The sequence below is a fragment of the Rattus norvegicus genome, chromosome 5, assembly GCF_036323735.1.
Source record: "Rattus norvegicus strain BN/NHsdMcwi chromosome 5, GRCr8, whole genome shotgun sequence".
Lineage (NCBI taxonomy): Eukaryota > Metazoa > Chordata > Mammalia > Rodentia > Muridae > Rattus > Rattus norvegicus.
In genome coordinates this window covers 30,382,045-30,401,466 of record NC_086023.1, presented here as the reverse complement: position 1 = coordinate 30,401,466, position 19,422 = coordinate 30,382,045, and the positions used below count along the sequence as shown (strand labels likewise).

Here is a 19,422-nt window from a genome sequence, read left to right as displayed (position 1 = left end):
AGACCCCATATGTACAACAATGCCAAGCAACCAGAGCTTCCAGGGACTAAGCCACTACCTAAAGACTATACATGGACTGACCCTGGACTCTGACCTCATAGGTAGCAATGAATATCCTAGTAAGAGCACCAGTGGAAGGGGAAGCCCTTGGTCCTGCTAAGACTGAACCCCCAGTGAACTAGATTGTTGGGAGGAGGGCGGCAATGGGGGGAGGATGGGGAGGGGAACAACCATAAAGATGGGGAGGGGGAGGGATTAGGGGGATGTTTGCCCAGAAACCAGGAAAGGGATTAACACACGAAATGTAAATAAGAAATATTCAAGTTAATAAAAAAAAATAATGGTACATACTACACTGGAAAATTATTGAGGTTTGCTATTAAAATCTTTCCAGTACAAACAAAAACAACAAGAAAGCAGAACGAAGCAAAAAACAAAACAAAACTGTGAGCCTGGTTTCAACAAGCCAATATTCACAATCTTCAACAAAAACTATAAATGGCTCCTTCAAACTAGTCCACATCCAAATTCCAAGACTCCTGTGAAAACTGACTTGACTGCTTTCCATTTGGTCTGTCCTTAAACTTTTTCAATTCCAAAGGAACTATATACCCTGAGAACCAGAAGTCAGCTACAAATAAATTGAGACATTCAAGGAAATAAGCACATACCGAGCTTAAAATGCTTCTCACAACACATCTATGCTTAAAAGTCACTTTTTCTATGTGTCTTAACTAAAACCATCTTCATTAAACAATTTTTCATGCACAAAGCTATTGAATTCCAATCCTAAAAACCATAAGTTCATTCTAATTTACCAAATAAAAGCTAATGTTTAAATCCCTTTGTCCTTGCCATAGTAGGGTAAGGTATCATTTACCCAGTCAGTAACGTCCAGGAAAGCATCTCAGAGACTCAAAGTTGCACAATTTCCTTACAAATTTCCAGAAAGTCTATTGACACATTTAGCCTGCACCAAAGTCCAAACACAAATTATCCTTCTTCTAGTTTTGAATGCCACTGCACAAATATCCTGAACAACACAATAACCGTGTTGTTTGGTGATCCTGTTACTGTCAGGCCTCTATGAACTGCTGCTATGAAAAGGGGACCTCTAAACATTCATTTAATGAGAAACATAACTTAAACAACTTTACTAATTTTACCAAGCCATCCTTCCATTTACATCACCTCAAATAAATGCTCTTATGTGTGCATCTTTTAATCACAACTCAGAGGAAAACAGTAGACTGAACTTAAGAGCTATAATTCCAGCTCCACTTGATTTTAACCAACAGTCTTTTTCCAGACTTGGCAAGAGAGACAAAAGTTTTACTATGCGCCTCCAACTATGTCTTACTGCCCAGCATTAAGAACCATTAAAATCCTAAGTAAGAATTTTCCTTGCAGAAAATCTACCTCAGTCCACAAATTTTCTCTGATAAAATCTGCTTTCTATGATGTAGATGTTTAAAATAAAAAAGCTTCAAGACCACACAGGGCCATAACTCCGGGTCAGGAACTCTTAAGTGAAGAGGATTCCACAGGTCACACACTTCCCACGTCAGCCATCATCATCGTCAATGCGGAGATCCTTCGAAGACAGATTCGACTTTGTCCACGCTCCCAGCGATCAGAGTTTCCTCTTTTTTGCGCCTGGCCAACTTCCTATGTCGGATCCGACACTGTTCCCAGATTCTGTGCCAAATCGGCTTTCAGATTAACCAGAACCGCCCAACTAGCGGTCCTTTGCGTTCCAAGGTCCTGAGGGCAAACGCGCCACCTCTACTCCCCAGAGGGCACTGGCTCCCAACCTCACTGAACCGCTCTGCGCACCTCCAGCCCGAGAAAACCGGCCTGCCGGGCTTTCCCGCGCCTCATCTAACGTGGACATGGCAGCGAAAAGAAACACCTAAGCGATGCTCCGAGATTTTCACTGTCAAGATCCCTGGAAGTGCACACACCGCCACACGGAGGCTGACAAGAGGAAGTCAGGGGTCAGACAGCGAGGCCCTAACCGAACTGGCTGCGCTCACCCCCAGCCCTGCATGCCTGCCCTTCAGGCTCTCACCCCCTCCCTGCCTCCCTGCCCGGCATCCTGAGAAGTGCTTCGCACTGCGCAATGACCACACACCCCACAAACGGAGATTGGGACGCTCTTCCTTGCAGCCGCATCCACAAGGCCAACTAGGTCCCAACAAGGCCGGGGGAAAAAAGGAGACCACACTCCCCTCCTTTCGGGAGAAACCAACCTACCGTTTTTCTCACATGCGCAGTCCAGGTCCAACCCGTAGTCAAGTCCCTCGGGAAGCGCATGCGCATAAGCTTGGCTCCTCTTGCTGAGTGAGGAATCCTGTATCCTGGGTAATGTGGAGCTTTTGTGCATGCTCTATCTGTGTCCCAGCCAATCCGTGAGCCCCGACCCACCCCTTAAAATTTCCAATCCGCGGAAGGCAATAGGAAAAAGTATAATAAACAAACAGGTTTCTTTTCAGAATCAGGAAAAGATGTGAAAGATTAAAGCTGGAGATTTATTTACCCTTCACTGCTGCCGTTTCTGTTAGACCTGCAGAAAAAATGACAATTGCAGACTGATAAAAAGCTGCTGTATTTAGAACAGGCCTGCTGGCCGCTTTGCCTGAAGTCCCTATTACAGAAAGCAGCCCCTCTGGCTTTTGACTGAGCTGTTAGATCTGTGTGACTGGTCCCATCAAATCACACCTTGTCATTTCTCATGTGGGAGGTTTTGGGGGAGGGGAAATAGAGGTATCTTCTGGGGAAAGGAGAAGAAAAAAGACGGGAGAAGAGGAGAATGTTTTTTAATTAGGCCCGTGTCCCATGCACGAACAACATTCAACAGCAGTCATGGCGTACTCCCAAAGGTACAGACACAAGAGTGACACACACACATACACAAGTTGAAAATATGAATCTGTTTGGCTAGAAAACCATGTAAGTAGGTAGTGAAAAGAAAGGAAACTATAGGAGGGGAAAAGGGAAAGAGAGATTAGAATAGATGAGGAATACGTGGTTCTGAGTTAAGGCTACCTGTAGTGATTCTCACCCACATTTACACAAATTTCAGTCAAGACTTAATGAGAACTTAATTCACCTGGACCAGAACGCTCATAGACTCTCAACACACTCGACAGGCATCGGCAGCCTCCAACTGCATTTCTTGTTGCTCTGGGCTGAATATTCCCCTTCAGTTAACACACATTCTTCCCAAATAGCATATCAGAGTAAATGCCTGCCATTTCTGTCATTGTAATATAAAAAAGGAAAGTTCTTGTCAAAGTTGTTCTCATTATTGAGGCTAAACATTTTTATACACTGATAAAAAGTTTTCAGGACAAAACATAAAATTAAGTAACCACACTTAACTAGGGAGACTCTGATCCTTTCCAGGCATTTAGAACCATATATATTTTGCAAACAGGCTGAAGGAATGTCTTAAAAATTATTGGATGCCCAGCCAAGGGTAAGCAAGAGTAAGTGACTTTCTGAGTTGTCACGTAGGCTCTGTTTTAAGGTGATTATGTCTCTCTTGGTTCAGTTAAACCTTGTGAACAAAAAAACCTGTGCTTTCAACCTCTCCACCAAGCACAAGGCCTAGTCCAAACCCATTTCTGCTATTCCTCCCCACCTTAGCAGCTAAAGCACCTGTTTTCCACACTGTTGACTTTTACTATAACTCTCGCGCTCACATGATTTACTTCTGCATTATAATATACAGATTTTTTAAATCTGAAAGTTTTTCCCTTCCACTTACTCAGCATGGCATTTGAAAACATTTCTCACTTGTTTTCATGTCGTTGTCTTAGAAAGCCAGTCATGCTGGATCCCCCCCCGCCCCCCAAACATGCATGGCTTGTTTCGTCTCTCCTCCTTTCTTTGCTGGCTCTGGGAAGGAAAGAATGTCCCCTGTTGTAATGGCTATTCCTGGCTGTCAACTTGACTATGTCTGGAATGAACTACAATCCAGAACTGGAGGGCACACCTTTGATCCTGATCTTGAGGATGGAAGGAATGGCTTTCTGACCTGGAGCTTGGCATGGAGATCGAGAGGCATAGTGGCCATGAAAAGCTTAGGTCCAGGCAAGGTTGTACATACCTTTATTCCCAGGAGACTAAAGCAAGGAGATCTCCCAGTTCAATGTCAGCCTGGGACAAAACAAGTCCCAGATCCAGGCACAGTGATGCATACCTTTAAAATGGACCACATCTTCCGCTGGAGACTACATAAGGACATTGAAAGGAGGAGGATTCGCTCTCCTTTGAAGCTTGCATTTACTTGCCAGCACTTCTGTTGGAATTTACTTCTGCAGAAGACCAGCTGAAACAGCCTCATGGGACTGAGCAACTGCTAGATCCTTACACTTCCAATTCACAGCTGACCACTGTTGGAATAGAGACTGTCTGTCATCGCAACAAATTCCCTTAATATATAGAGACAGTCCATAAGTTCTGTGAATTTAGAGAAATCTGTGAAGTTCTTCCAGCCTTCTACCTCAGTCCTTCAATCTTCCTGAACAAGAGAAAATTCAGCATTTTAAATCTCCTCTGTTGAGCACTTCCTTTCCTTTTTCAGATACATTTCCTTTATATTTTTTAAATCTTCTGTTCTATCATTTCTTTTGCAAAATTCCTCCATATTTTTGTCTATTCACTCTTATGCCTCATTAACTATCAAACTAATTTTAATCTACTTCTTGTCTTATTGATACTGCATTCCAAACACTGTAATAAACTCATACCCCTAGATGTAAAACACGATCATTCAAATGCTAGTACCAAAAACTATTTATCTATTATAACCACCTATGCAGGATTTATATTGTTAGGGGACAAAACATTTTGGTTAAAACAACTTCTACAACTTAACTGACATAATTCGAAATTTGTTTCTGCAAATTGAGAGAATTTAAGTATTAAATCTCAGTTCTTCCCTCCAGTTAATAGAGCAATGACAATTTCCAGAAAGATACCAGATTAATATCAATACTGTAAAGAGGGCATAGTTTGGTGGCTACCTTGTAGCAGTACTCTCATGTGCTTTTGTCTGTGAACTCCTTCCTTCACTGGTATATTTCTTTTCAGCTGTACTTAAGGAATACTCTCTTAGTTTCTGCCACTTTAATTAATAACTCCTATATCTTAAGTGGGTAGCATTGAACATGTCTCTAAGCCTGTTACATGAACATAATTACACTGATTACTCAGGGTTGTTTAAAAATGATTGAACTCCATTTTCAGTGAGAGACCTTGCCTCAAAAAAGTGAAAAGTATTTGAGCAAGACACCACCTTCAAGTTCTAGCCTCTGTATAACCACACCAATACATGTACAGTAAGCCTGATAACTGAGAAAACAGAACAGACACAGTACTTATTTCAAATCAAGGCACGGGACTGGAGAGATGGTTCAGCAGTTGGGGAGCACAAACTGCTATTGCAGGGAGGGGTTCACTTCCCAGCTTCCCCAAGGTGGCTCACAACTGCCTGTAGTTCCAGTTTCGGGGAATCTGATGAGCTTGACTTAGGTCCAAAGACACATGATGCACATACATGCATGCAAATCACTCACACACATAGAGTATTAAGTGCACAAAAATCCAGACAGAGCTTCTATTTACCAGGTCCTCTGTCCACCACTAACACCCCGCCCAGTCTGAGAAGCGATTACATACTCGATATTCTTTCACTTTAAGCTTTATCTTAGGGTCTCACTGTGTTTCCCTTAAGCACTCCAAATGCTTCATTCTACCTGTAAAAGCCTACGAGTTTGAAGACTATGCCTTTTTTTTCCAACAAAATTTACTGATTTAGTCTAAGTAGGACATTTACTAGTAAAAACAGAAGCTTCACAGATTTCTTTACCTTACTGAAAGACTACTGAAAGTATTCTACACTTCTGCAATAGCTAAATGATATACCATATAAAAATAAATTCTCAGTGTGGAAAATGTCTAGGTGAAGGAAGTGTGTGAAACTGTTTCATATAAACTATAAAAATCATAAAATGAAAACAAAGAATTTTGTTTTGGAAATCAATATAATGTATCCTAAAATAAATTATAAGACCTTAAATCACTTTCTCCTCAATTTAGCTAACGTTTTAAGCACCATACTTTTATCATTCTTTAAGTGCAACATTAAAAGCAAATAGAAAAAAATATTACTTCTGAAAATATTTTTGTCATGATGTTGCTAAACAAAAATAGACTGTAAGAAAGTGACTCAGCAAAAAAATGTTTACAGACAAGGTATAATCAGGGATCTGCTGGTTTTGAAATTGGTTCCCTAACTTAGACTTCAGGTACCTTCCTTAATGTCTCTAAATTTCATTTATCACTTATAAAATATAAAGTAAACATTGAGATCATACATAAAGAGTGCTGACTGCCTAATAGAAGTCAACTAGTTGTATTATTGTGCATAAGTAAAATCTATGTGAATATAAGCAAAATTTTGAGTACTAAAAAGTCAAAATTCACTCAGAAATCTGTATTTAGTCTGTGACTAAACTACAAAGCAGTGAAGCCAAAATGAACACAATGAAACACCCTGCCTAGTTCCCAGTAAGTTTGTCATATTCTGCTCAGCCTGAGATACGCCCCTTTACCTTACACAAATTACTCTACTGTTTTCTGGCCTTTTTTGTGTTAACTTAGGAATCAAGATAATACTTAGACCCCGATGCTTAGGAAAAACTGATGTTGAAGAAATCATACACACGTACATTATCAGGACAAATTATGTGTCCAACTCACCCCACAGTTCAATATAGCTATTGAGCACACGCTGCCAAGCAGCAATCCTTTTGTCCTTGTCCTCGTTACACAAATACAAGTTGATAAATATTTCAATTGCAATTCTCTCTTTATTAAACTTTTCAAAGTTTGAACAGAAATATTGAAAATTTCACAAAAGTAAATTTCATTTCACAGTAAGTTCATTTTCTATTCTATTTAGACTTTATAGAAGACATTAGCACAATGTCTCCACAAAGAGTTCTATAGACAATTAGCAATAAAAGTGCCAAACTTGTTAATCAGTCAGCCTTCATTTCCTTATACAGTCTGAGTGAAAGATGGAAAAAACAAATCAAAGATTAATTTATCCACAGCAGCAAAGATAAATTCACCTTCTACAAACAAAACTACTCTTTCCAAGATTGAGTGTTATCCATAACATCAATGAACCTCTTGCATTCAGGATATTTACTCTCTCTCCTTCCCCTAAAAAATGGAAAATGTGTAATTTTAAATTCAGGGGTAAAAGCATGTTCATTTGTAAGCAAAACGAAACAAGAATTACATAACAAAATTTTCTTCTATTCACAAGTAAAAATAAAATCTTTAAATATTTACAAATAAACTTTACAAAACTATACATTCACTGCATCAATAGAGTAGAAGAAAACTGTTTACTTAAAAAGAACCTCTAAAGCAAACTGAGCTTAACCTTGCGGGGACCAACTGGTCTACCACTTAGATCTTTAACAGCAGCTAGAGCTTCATTATAATTTGTCATAGCAACAATAGCTTCTCCTAAAGGTAATCCTTCCTCATTATATTGTATTGAAACTGAATCAGGTATGACTTTATAACCATGGAAAAAGTCTAGAATTTCATTAGCATTGGCTTTGAACGGAAGATTCGAGATCATGACACGAATTATTCCACCTGACCTACAGTTTAAATTTAGATCAGATGCAACTTTTCCCTCTGAAAAACATCCTATGTTATACTTTCCAAAATCAAATTTGCCACCTTCTAGGTGACCAAAGTTCACAAAAGGATGGTGACCTCTGAAATCAGATGAGGTCCAAAAATCCTCTCCAGGAAGTCTAAACTTATCAGAACGTCTAAGATCCCCCTCAGGAACTTCCCTGTGGTCTTCCAGACACACCTGCCTAAAGTCCTCATCAGTGGGACATCTCAAATCTTCTTGGGAGGTCCTGAAGTCCTCATCAGCAGGGTACCTAAAATCTTCATCTGCCACATGCCTGGAATCTTCCTCTCGGGAATATCTGAAATGTTCATGGGGTGGCTGTCTAATGTGCTCCTGATATGAACGCCTGAAGTGCTCCTGAGATGGCCGTCGGAAGTCTTCTTCCCAAGGGCATCTGAAATCCTTCTCTGGTAGCTGCCTACAATCTTTTTCACGAGACTGCCTAAAATCATCTTCCAGTGGCCATTTCCAATCCTCAAGGGGCCGTCTCCAGTCTTCCTCCCTAGAGCGCCTGCTATGTTCCTCCCTGGGGTGTCCAAAGTCTTCAGGAGAGTGCCTGAAGTCCTCAGGAGAGTGCCTGTCAGACTGCTGGAAATACCCTCGGGGATGCTTGAAATGACCCATTTTCCTGAAGTCTTTTGGCTGATAACGAATGCTTTCAGACTGGCCAAAGGACTGGCCTGTTGCCAGTGGATCTTTTAAGTCAAACAGACAGGAACAGTCATCTCCATCATGTGACCGGGAGCAGGCTTGTGTCTTCTCATTTGACATCCAGGAAAAATTTACACCAAACTCCTGCATTTGTTCCTCAGATATAAGTCTTAACAACACCTCTGTCCCCAAGAATCTCTGCCGGTTCAAACGTTCAGCTTTCATGGCCTGCTCTTCCGATTTAAATCTCACCAGTGCTTCTCCCAAACCAATTCCCTTGTCATCAGAAAGCAAATAAATGTCATCCTCAACAAGAGAAAAGTCTGCAAAGAACTTCTGCACTTCACCTTTTGTAACATCAAATGGTAAATTTCTTATATATATGCACAGCTTCTGACCAGAGCCAGGGAAGCCTTCTTCAGAGTACTTTTGTGAAACACGTCCTGGCCTCTCTTCCTCCAAAGACTCTGGTCTCTTCTTTTCATAGCATTCAATGATTTTCACCATTTCCTTTCTAGAAATTGGATCGATAAGAACTGGACGATATTGTAAAACAGTCTTATGCAAACCCAGGGCAGTGTTATAGTCTTTTTGATTCTTGAACATCACAAAGGCATACCGCGTTCTTCGATCATCTTTATATAAAAACTTAATCTGGTCGTTACTCAGGTCAGTATCTCTAAAGAGATACCTTAGATCTCTTTTGTTAGTATGTAAGGACAGATTTCTTAAGTGAACATAAAATCCAAGAGGAGAGCGAGAACGTGTTCTGGGAGACTTTGAACGAGACCGTTTCCAAAAGTACCTGTCATTTAACCTCCTTGAAGGAGAATGTTCTTCAGATCTCTTATGCAGGGTGTCACCGCCCTTGCTTGCAGTACCACCAAATTCAATCCACTGTTGTTCTGAACCCTGCATGACTTCTATAAATCTGGAACCCATGAAACTTCTATGGCATTTAAGACCTCCTGAAGCATCAACACATGAAGCAAATTTTACTATAGCATCGCCATTATTTCGCCCATCATGGTGTTTTAAGAGAATTACTCCATCTACACACAAACCAGAGAAAAAGACACGGACATCATCTTCATTTACTAAGTAAGGCAAACCTCGAAGGAACAAGTAAGGATTCTCAGCCTTCAGTGGCCTGGTCTTTCTTGGCCTCAAGTCAAGTCCTGTACCATTTATATGAAACCCAGCATCTGGATTAACTGCAGAGCCATATCCAGAATAACGTTCCTCTTCCTTCAGAGCATCGATAAAATGATACATGTTGCCAACCCCTGAGGCCTCAGGTCCTGGTCGCCCTCTTCCTACACGAGCACTTCTTTTCATGTCTATGGTCTTCTGCATTTCTACCTTGCTACTCAGAAAAAGCTCTACAGACGAATCCTTGATAAACCCTCCTGAGCGACTTATGGCACGTCTTGCGTCTTCATCCGTGGCAAAAATTATAAAAGCCTCCCCAGCTTTCCCTCCAATCACATGCACTCCTCCATCAGGAATAGTCAATCCCTTGAAGAAGTGACGGATGTCCACAGGACCCGCAATAAAAGGAAGCCCCTGTAAACGGATGACTACAGCCATGCTGAGCTCAAGCCACAGCAATAATCACCTGCAGACAAAAAGGTACACATAATAGCAAGGCTTATTTTTGCAGCACCTTAGCACAAACTAGCTTAATAATTACCTGATTCTTCAGCATTAGTAAATGGAAAAGGAAACAGTAGTCCACAGAGAAACCTGCCATCTCCTCTAATTGCTAAAACAAATGCATCTTCTCCTATATAAACACACAAATAAACCAACTGCCTTAAACATTTCACACCGCCTATCCTATTCATTAGGAACATCAAAAATGTCAAATCTTCCTTTGTAAGTCTGCCAAATGCTGCTGCACAACAAAGCCAAACCACTTTCAGACTCTTTAGATCACTGCCTCCTACTCATCTGTCTTTCACTAACCACAGTAGAGTTTACATAGTCAGAAAAGCCAAGTATGGTCAGAATTTCTGCTCCTGCTATTCAGCTGGCCACCGTGCAAACAAAAGAACGACGAGTTCAACAGTCCAATAATCTATCAGATTTTGTCACACTTCTGTGCAAAGCCTTACACTCTGGTGGCTTACCTTTTCCTTTTATTTCTTGGAGACCTGCTTACTCTGTAAAAGCAACTTAACTGTGGAAAGAAAGTGAAATATAATTAATCTTTAAACTCGGCAATCTATCTATCTCAATGCTGGATATCCATTTCAGAATTACCTATTAAAGTGAAACCATATAAGGCATCACAATTACAACCATTACAAATGGCCCTTTTTGTCCATAGGGAAATTAAGTAACCTTTGGGAAAAGGAAGCATAACGCCAGAACAGACAACTGGGAGGTATAAGAAATAAAAACTTTGTGCTGAAACTTATATTACTTGGTTGGAATCAGGTTGAAAAAATATATAGTATTAGACATTTTGAGTGTAGTGGCCTTTACATGTGTGACTATATCAAAGTCCATTGAATTCTATCATTAAATAAAGTCCAAGTTTATGACATGCTGATATACTCAAGTTTTACATGTACTTAAAATCTGTTTGATAAGTAAAGCATCAGTTTGAAGACAGTATTTTTAAAGGGCTTACGTCACTTCACCTAATGGTGATCCAAGCATGTAGTTCATACTTAAAGCCAACTCACATGTCAACTCACATGCCATTCTGCACCCTTCCAAAGCATAAAACTCAAACCAAGCAACAATTCAAAACAATACAGCGAATGAAAATACTGAAGCTCGAAAACTCTCAGTTACTATGCAATGAATCCAAACCAGTGCATACCATTTGGATACAATTTTAAGTTCTACATATCACAAAGACAGGAATATTGTCATTATGATATAATTAAGGAAAATACTCTACCATCCCTAAAGTAAAACTTAAAAGAAAAATCAATGCCACTCATTTTGTCTGCTTGCAACAGTCGGTAGACTATTAAAATTAATCACAAGCTTTCACAAGCACCCACACTGTATCAACTTTGAATTTAACTATTCGAACAGACACTATTAAAAACCACTATCCCGCACACTCATTTAAGAAAACTTGCTTGTAGCACTTTCACAGTCAACCAAACAGTATTTACCAAATAATTTTTAAAGGTGCCAAATTAATCATTAAAATTAATATTAATGTGCAAATTAAAATTTTGGGTTCCCTTTAAGTTAAGTACCGCTACCTCCAAGTTTGGAAGGTTGTCTTTTAAAACCAGGTGGGCAGGGTCTACAGATTAAATGGTCAAAAAAAAGTTAATCATTAAAAATAATGGTGTATACAACATTGGAAAATTATTGAGGTTTGCTATTAAAATCTTTCCAGTACAAACAAAAACAACGACAAAGCAGAACAAAACAAAAAACACAAAAACAAAACTGTAAGCCTGATTTCAACAAGACAATATTCACAAACTTCAACAAAAACTATACATGGCTCCTTCAAACTTGTCCACATCCGAATTCCAAGACTCCTGTGAAAACTGACTTGACTGCTTTCCATTTGGTCTGTCATTAAACTTTTTCAATTCCAAAGGAGCTATATACCCTGAGGACAACAAGTCAGCTACAAATAAATAAATTCAGACCTTCAAGGAAATAAGCACATACCAAGCTTAAAATGCTTCTCACAACACATCTATGCTTAAAAGTCACTTTTTCTATGTGTCTTAACTAAAACCATCTCATTAAACAGTTTCTCATTCACAAAGCTATTGAATTCCAATCCTAAAAACCATAAGTCCATTCTAATTTACCAAATAAAAGCTAATGTTTAAATCCCTTTGTCCTTGCCATAGTAGGGTAAGGTATCATTTACCCAGTCACTAATGTCTAGGAGAGCATCTCAGAGACTCAAAGTTACACTATTTCCTTACAAATTTCCAGAAAGTCTATTGACACATTAAGCCTGCACCAAAGTCCAAACACAAATTATCCTTCTTCTAGTTTTGAATGCCACTGCACAAATATCCTGAACAACACAATAACCGTGTTGTTTGGTGATCCTGTTACTGTCAGGCCTCTATGAACTGCTGCTATGAAAAGGGGATCTCTAAACATTCATTTAATAAGAAACATAACTTAAACAACTTTACTAATTTTACCAAGCCATCCTTCCATTTACATCACCTCAAATAAATGCTCTTATGTGTGCATCTTTTAATCACAACTCAGAGGAAAACAGTAGACTGAACTTAAGAGCTATAATTCCAGCTCCACTTGATTTTAACAACAGTCTTTTTCCAGACTTGGCAAGAGAGACAAAAGTTTTACTATGCGCCTCCAACTATGTCTTACTGCCCAGCATTAAGAACCATTAAAACCCTAAGTAAGAATTTTCCTTGCAGAAAATCTACCTCAGTCCACAAATTTTCTCTGATAAAATCTGCTTTCTATGATGTAGATGTTTAAAATAAAAAAGCTTCAAGACCACACAGGGCCATAACTCCGGGTCAGGAACTCTTAAGTGAAGAGGATTCCACAGGTCACACACTTCCCCCGTCAGCCATCATCATCGTCAATGCGGAGATCCTTCGAAGACAGATTCGACTTTGTCCACGCTCCCAGCGATCAGGGTTTCCTCTTTTTTGCGCCTGGCCAACTTCCTATGTCGGATCCGACACTGTTCCCAGATTCTGTGCCAAATCGGCTTTCAGATTAACCAGAACCGCCCAACTAGCGGTCCTTTGCGTTCCAAGGTCCTGAGGGCAAACGCGCCACCTCTACTCCCCAGAGGGCACTGGCTCCCAACCTCACTGAACCGCTCTGCGCACCTCCAGCCCGAGAAAACCGGCCTGCCGGGCTTTCCCGCGCCTCATCTAACGTGGACATGGCAGAGAAAAGAAACACCTAAGCGATGCTCCGAGATTTTCGCTGTCAAGATCCCTGGAAGTTCACACACCGCCACACGGAGGCTGACAAGAGGAAGTCAGGGGTCAGACAGCGAGGCTCTAAGGGAACTAGCAGAACTAGCAGTGCTCGCCCATCGCCCAGCCTGCCTGCCCTTCAGGCTCTCACCCCCTCCCTGCCTCCCTGCCCGGCATTGCACTGAGCAATGAGAACACACCACACAAACGGAGACTGGGACGCTCCTTCTTGAAGCAGTATCCACAAGGCCAACTAGGCCCCAACGGCCGGGACAAAAATGGAGATCACACTTTCCTCGGGTCTGAATAAACCGACGCACCGTTTTTCTGCTCAGGCGCAGTCCAGGCCCTTACTGCAACCCAAGCGGCCGGAACGCGCATGCGCAGACTCTCTGTGTCGCTTTCATTGATTGGCTGGTGTGAGTGAGGAAGGCTGTCCCTTATCCGTGTCCTAGCCAATCCGTGATCCCGGACCCACCCCTGAAAATTTCCAGTCCGCGGGAGGCAATAGCAAAAAGTACACCAACCAGACAGTTTTTTTTCTTTTCTTTTCAGCATCAGGAAACGATGTGAAAGAAGAAAGTTGGAAATTTGTTTATCCTTCACTGTTCGGGTTTCTTCTAGACCTGCGGAAAAAAATGACAATTGCACGGACTGATAAAAGGCTGCTGTATTAAGAACAGGCCTGCAGCTGCTTTGCCTGTAGTCGTTATTATTAAAGCAGCCCCTCTGGCTTTTGAGTGCGCTGTTAGATCTGTGTGACAGGTCTCTTGGAATCACACCACGTGGCAGTTCTCACGTGGGAGGTCAATTGGGAGTGGAAATAGTATACTCTGGGTGAGGGAGGCGAGAAACGGGAGAAAGGGGGAATACGGCTTTTATTAGACCAAAATATAGTTACGCCAACAGTCTGCAAAGCTGTCTAATTTAATAGACAACATTCATGTATGTCCAAATTGGTTTTCAAACCAAGTGAGATGAGCTATATGTCCGGTGTTCTGTGCACAAAACAGGGAAAGCAGGAAAACAAGATCTAGTAAGCAAGGGTTTCCCCTAGGCTTGTGTCATTGCATATAAAGTCAATGAGATTCTCTTGTCTGTATCGCTTTGCTAAAACTTAAGCTCAGGACCCCCACCCTCAATGGGATTTAAATAGTTTTAAAACATACCGCACCGTCTTTGTTGTGAAAATTATATTCCCTGGATAAACTCTCATGTGGTTGCCATTGTCACCTTCATGAAACACTTAACTGCTATAACCAGATATTTTCCGTTGCTGTAGTAGTATTTCCTGACACGCTAAATTATCTGCGTCCCAGAGTTTGAAATATATTTTAAGTTTCCGCCCCTAATTTATTTAGTGTCTGATCCACTGTTTCGCGTGTGCGTGGTAACCTAGCAACCAGGCGCCGGGAAGCTGAGATTTTTTTTTTTTTTTCTGAACCCTGTTGTCCAATCAGTTCAGTGGACTCACCGAGGAGGCTGCTGGGGAGCCAGTGACTGTGAACCATGGGTATGGGTACCATGGTGATGCGTACAAGGCCTTTGGCGGCCATGGCGGTCAGGTCCTGTTTTTCAGCTCTGACTGGCACTGTGTACCTTCTCTTGGTTCTTTGCGAAGTCTCATGGGCCCAAATCTTCTCCTTCCCTTTCCAGCGGCCGGAGACTTGCGATCTCAACCAGTACTTCGACATCTCGGCGCTCTCCTGTGCCCCCTGTGGAGCCAACCAGCGGAGGGACGCACTGGGTGAGGCGGTTTGGGGGTGGATGGACTCTGACCAAAATGAAGCAGCCCTGAGAGCCAGATATCTTGCTAGAAGAATGTTTCAGAATATGCACAGCCACGTAGCCTAAGAAAAGGTTTCCTGAGAGGATTGCAGTTGGCATAGTAATGCGTTCAGTAACCCTGGCCGCATCACCCTACCCTTGTCCAGAACGCATTTCCAGGGGTCAGTCCCTGGTAGCGAATCCTTAGGGTGGCACCTAAAAGCCTCCTAAGAAAAGTAGAATAGAAATAGTAAAGAAATAACCTGAGATGTCTAGTGAGGTACCCTGACAGAAAAGCAAGGGAGGAAAATTGAACTAGTAAACTCATGAGACCTTTAATTCTACTAACAAATTCAAGATATTTAAATCAGTTTGCACCCGTGTCTATGATCAGATTTTGTAAACAAAGGAAATTGAAACCCAGATGTTGTAACATATGTGTGACATACACTGGAAGTTAAAAGAACTCTTGTCTCTTCCCTCACTTTCTACCTATGTATTCCCAGCATGTGACTTTGCATCCATGATTACAGATTTCTTAAGGACATATCTATCCCTGTTACTATCGACTGTTACTCTTTGCTCTCAATGTCTTTTTAGACTTAATTGTATCAATTGGTCTAGTTCTTTTTCTGTTTACTAAGTCTAAAATGCTGTGAATCTCAGTTTAGTTAACTCTTTTGGCTTTAAGTCTAATATAGTCTCACTTAAGTCACTGAGCAGTGCAAATCATTGGGTGTGTGAAGCGCAAACGTGTTCTTGGTTGTATTGTTTTCATGAATATGAATAAAGACTTGTGTGTTGTACATAGACTCCTACAGGTGCTGCTTCTACTTGGGGTCCTTAGAGAATTCTTTCCTTAACTAGCTGAGTTTAATTGTAATTACAAATAGCATTTAGTAAAGAGTAACCATGATATATTTGAATGAAAGTAATTTTCCAATAAGTTATTGACAAAAATTAAAACTCACTAAGCACACACATGGTTTAGTGATGTGGAAATGTAATTCCTGGAGCAGGTAAGTCATTTTCATAGCTTAATAATAATTACAATTTAAGAAGTAGCTACATAATGACAGACATATTTGTAAGCCTTGACCCTTTTAGGTAGGTCCTGTTATTTTTCTCCATTTTACTAAGCAAGAAGCCACTCAGTCTTTGCACGTGCACACACAGATACATAGACACATACACATGCACAGAAAGGCAGACAGGCAGGCAGGCAGACAGACAGACAGACAGATGCCTGTAGTCTCACATAATGCCCAATCTGGCCTCCCCCACTCTATGTGAGTGAAGATAACCTTAAATTCCTGCCTGAACTCTCTGCCTCTTCTGAGTATTGAGGTTATAGGCATACACCACCACTCCAAGCTTCAATATCTTAAGAACTGTTGTCTCCCTATCTTGGAGTTTTATTTACTAAGGACAAAATTGCCTTTTTTTTTCTCTTTTCAGGAACTTCCTGTATATGTCTACCAGGATATCATATGATTTCTAATAATGGAGGACCTTCCATTATTTGTAAAAAGTGTCCAGAAAACATGGTATGAATAATTTATTTTGAAATAACTTTTGAGAAAAAAGTAATAAATGTCTGTCTCTCAAACTTCAATATATTTCCCACTTGTCCACAAACTTTAAACTTATTAAGCTAACTTTATTAGTGTACATTTTGAGAAATCAATGAAGCCAAGAAGAAAACTTAGGGGAAAAAAAACAAATTGATTTTGTTATGAAAGTGTTTGAATCAGCTATGCCAATGTACAAAGCTGTGAAAAATTATTTCTGTTTGTCTCACAGAGAACTAGGGTATAAAGAAGAGAAGTTGAATGTTACATACATAGAATCATTCAAGATGAAATCTCTTTGCTGTAGATGGCATTCACTGTCTTAGATGTACTGTGTTGGTCATCTTGCATGATGATTGATACTCAGAATGCTACATAACGTACAGTAAGTTAATGCAATGCCAGTGCATCAATAGAAATGTAATCATTTGCAGTTTGGTTAGTTTCTGCATTACATTTTGATTCAGGAAAATTCATCTAGTAGGCTAATTTCATGGGCTAATTTTCAATGAACAGAAATATGTTTTCTAATCTCTTAAGCTAATTAGGAGTCTCTAAAAGTTCTGAATTCTATGGTAGTGTTGTCTAATGTCAGCAATCATCCTCTGAACTTCGTCCTGTAGATCTGATTGCCATATTCATATTTAGTTCATGTTTTGAAAGTACTAGTTGTAGCTAAGGGATTGATGACGAAGGGCTATGGATAGAACACAGTTCCAGGGGGAAGTTTACTTAAAGTCTACAGGTTTATTAAAGCGATTATAGTTATTTTTGGTGTTATGGAAGCACACCAAATATAAAAACATTAATAAGTCCAGTCTCTTCAATAAAGTCTAATTGTGTCAGTTTTAGCATTAGTCTCTATTGATTTCAGTTATAAGTCCTTGAGGCACATGAGTGGCCAGACTCCTCCCCTGAGGGCCTCAAATCACCAGGTTCTATCCACAGAACCCACTAACTTCCCTAACAGCTGGACCCAACCCCACCCTAAAGAGTAAAAAAGCCCAGGCTCAGGACTTGAAATCACACCAATCCCAACCCTGGAAAATTTCTGGAAATTTCCCTGAAAAGTTCTGCTCCCAAGAAATGTTATATAAACCATGTCTTCTGCTCAGTTCTTCGCTACTTCTCATCCTAGCAGAGGCAGCTGCCCTCCTGGGGTTTTCCCACTCAATAAATTTCTTGTGTGATATATATTGTGTGGTAGGGTGTGATTTTGATATTCCTGGGTTCCAGACTGTCAGGATACCTTCCCCCGAAGAGCTGTAACACTCCAATTGGTCCTGTGAGTGGACAAGCTCTCCTCATGCCTACGTTCTCCCTTGGGGGTCTAAGCTTCACTGGGACCCTATCCCTACTCTCCAGTCTCCCCACAACAGACTCCCCTTCCAGCTCACTGATCGCTCAGCTCTTTACCTACTAGCTACTTTACCTGAGTCTGGGGAGGTGACCCTTGAGCGTCCAGGACCCCTAAGGTACTTTTGGAGGTGGCTGTTTCTCCAGCTTAGCCAGCCCAAGGCCCTGACCCCCACTGAGTACACTGACAACCCAGTGTATCTTTCTCCAGTCCTGCTTTGTCCTGGGGATGTCCGCAACTAAAAGTTGCAGTGACGTCGTTCCTCCCCTGCCTCTTTGTCTTACAAAGGCCCTCTAACAGTATACCGATCTGGATCGTGAGTCTCTGGATGGAAACCAACTCCTTATCTAGCACCTACCTCTCCCAGAATTTCCCTGATTTTAGAGCCAAGCTTAAATGTCTATAGAAAGGACTCCTGACGCCACAGACAGAATTCCTAGCCATGGCCTTCAAGGCGCATCATGGGAAAGATGATAAAGCCTGAAAACAAAAATACTCAATGCTGGCTAAGGCCTGTCAGCCAGCCATAGCACAACTCCCAAAGCCCAAGAGCCTCTGGGTCCCTGTGTCAGATACGGTTAGGAGGGTCATTGAGTCATCTGTCTAAACCCTCACAAACCAATCTACCTATGCCTCCAGTGCCGTCAAAAGGGACACTGGGCTGCAGATTGCCCTTATGTCCTTTGCTTTGTGAGGCCATCAAGCCCAAATCCCCCTCTAGCTGACCTCTAAGATGTGGCCATGGATAACCAAGGGGGCCCTGACTCTCTTGGCCATCTCCAACAGGGGCCTCAGATTGTCATCATAATATGACGGTGATCCCTCTGCTTCCTCCTGGACACCAGGGCTACTCCTCAGTAATGGTGGGATTTGGGAGACCCCATCTATCCTTCTTGTTCCTGTTATCAGAGTTGAGGAACCACCTTACCAGCCTCACCAAACCCCACCACTTAGCTGTATTTCTAGGAGTATTCCCCTTACCAACCCCTCCCAAGTGGTACTAACCAGTCCTGTCCCCTCACTGGGAAGGGGCATCACAACTAAAGTAGGAGCCTCTCTTTCTTTGGCTTCCCGCATCCACTTGATGTCAGGTTCACTAGCTGTGCCTCCTCCTCCTCCTCCAAACCATAAAATTTGATACACCTTTTCCATTACCAGCTTCCCAAGTGGGTCCCGAAACCCCAAAACCCCTCTACAGCCAAACATCATTCATTCCCCTCTCATCCAGTTACAAACGCCTTTCACTCCAATGCAGGGCAAAAGGCAAGACTTAGCCCTCTAAGTGTGTTTGTTGGGGGCCCTGGGTACAGTCACACACCACCAGGACAGAGGGGATGCAGAGCAAAGGCAGAAGCAACTCCATGTAGTTGCAAGCTTTATTAATCCTTATATAGATGTGAATATGCATTACCTCAACTTCCATTTTGCCCT

At 41.3% G+C, this 19,422-nt stretch overlaps 3 protein-coding genes across 16 annotated transcripts in view; 1 reads left to right on the top strand and 2 right to left on the bottom strand.

Annotated features, from left to right (window-relative positions):
- Nucleotides 1–6,711, bottom strand: part of Rbm12b (RNA binding motif protein 12B) — a 112,673-nt gene extending 105,962 nt beyond the window's left edge. For 2 of the 6 annotated variants that reach the window (XM_039110939.2, XM_039110940.2), the window contains exon 1: nucleotides 2,257–6,711. The gene's annotated coding sequence lies outside the window, so the exon portion shown is untranslated. Of the gene's footprint in view, nucleotides 1–1,419; nucleotides 2,222–2,256 lie in introns of those variants that run through there. The other 4 variants (XM_063287576.1, NM_001408811.1, XM_039110943.2 and 1 more) reach the window with 4 other exon arrangements.
- Nucleotides 6,712–6,861: 150 nt separating this feature from the next.
- LOC120102832 (RNA-binding protein 12B-A-like) lies at nucleotides 6,862–13,668 on the bottom strand. 4 transcript variants are annotated; one of them, XM_063261261.1, is made up of 3 exons: nucleotides 13,617–13,668; nucleotides 10,519–10,568; nucleotides 6,862–10,004 (listed from the first exon to the last, which is right to left on the bottom strand). In XM_063261261.1, the coding sequence occupies exon 3, from the start codon at nucleotides 9,974–9,976 to the stop codon at nucleotides 7,445–7,447; it is 2,532 nt and encodes an 843-aa protein (XP_063117331.1). In that variant the 5' UTR covers nucleotides 9,977–10,004; nucleotides 10,519–10,568; nucleotides 13,617–13,668; the 3' UTR covers nucleotides 6,862–7,444. The 4 variants fall into 4 exon arrangements, with proteins under 4 accessions (XP_063117331.1, XP_038966864.1, XP_038966865.1 ...); XM_039110936.2 differs by lacking the exon at nucleotides 13,617–13,668 and adding an exon at nucleotides 13,497–13,583; XM_039110937.2 differs by lacking the exon at nucleotides 13,617–13,668 and adding an exon at nucleotides 12,787–12,871.
- Nucleotides 13,669–14,764: 1,096 nt separating this feature from the next.
- Tmem67 (transmembrane protein 67) overlaps nucleotides 14,765–19,422 on the top strand; it is a 52,910-nt gene continuing 48,252 nt past the window's right edge. For 3 of the 6 annotated variants that reach the window (XR_005504430.2, XM_039109811.2, XM_039109810.2), the window contains exons 1-2: nucleotides 14,766–15,043; nucleotides 16,522–16,610. Coding sequence is in view for 3 of the 6 variants with exons in the window: in XM_039109811.2 (XP_038965739.1) it covers nucleotides 14,806–15,043; nucleotides 16,522–16,610 (327 nt within the window). In the remaining 3 variants the exon portion in view is untranslated. Of the gene's footprint in view, nucleotides 15,044–16,521; nucleotides 16,611–19,422 lie in introns of those variants that run through there. The other 3 variants (XR_005504431.2, NM_001107916.2, XM_039109808.2) reach the window with 3 other exon arrangements.

Coding starts and splice junctions, on each gene's coding strand:
- LOC120102832 (XM_063261261.1), bottom strand. CDS start 9,976: ATGGCTGTAGTCATCCGTTTACAGGGGCTTCCTTTTATTGCGGGTCCT.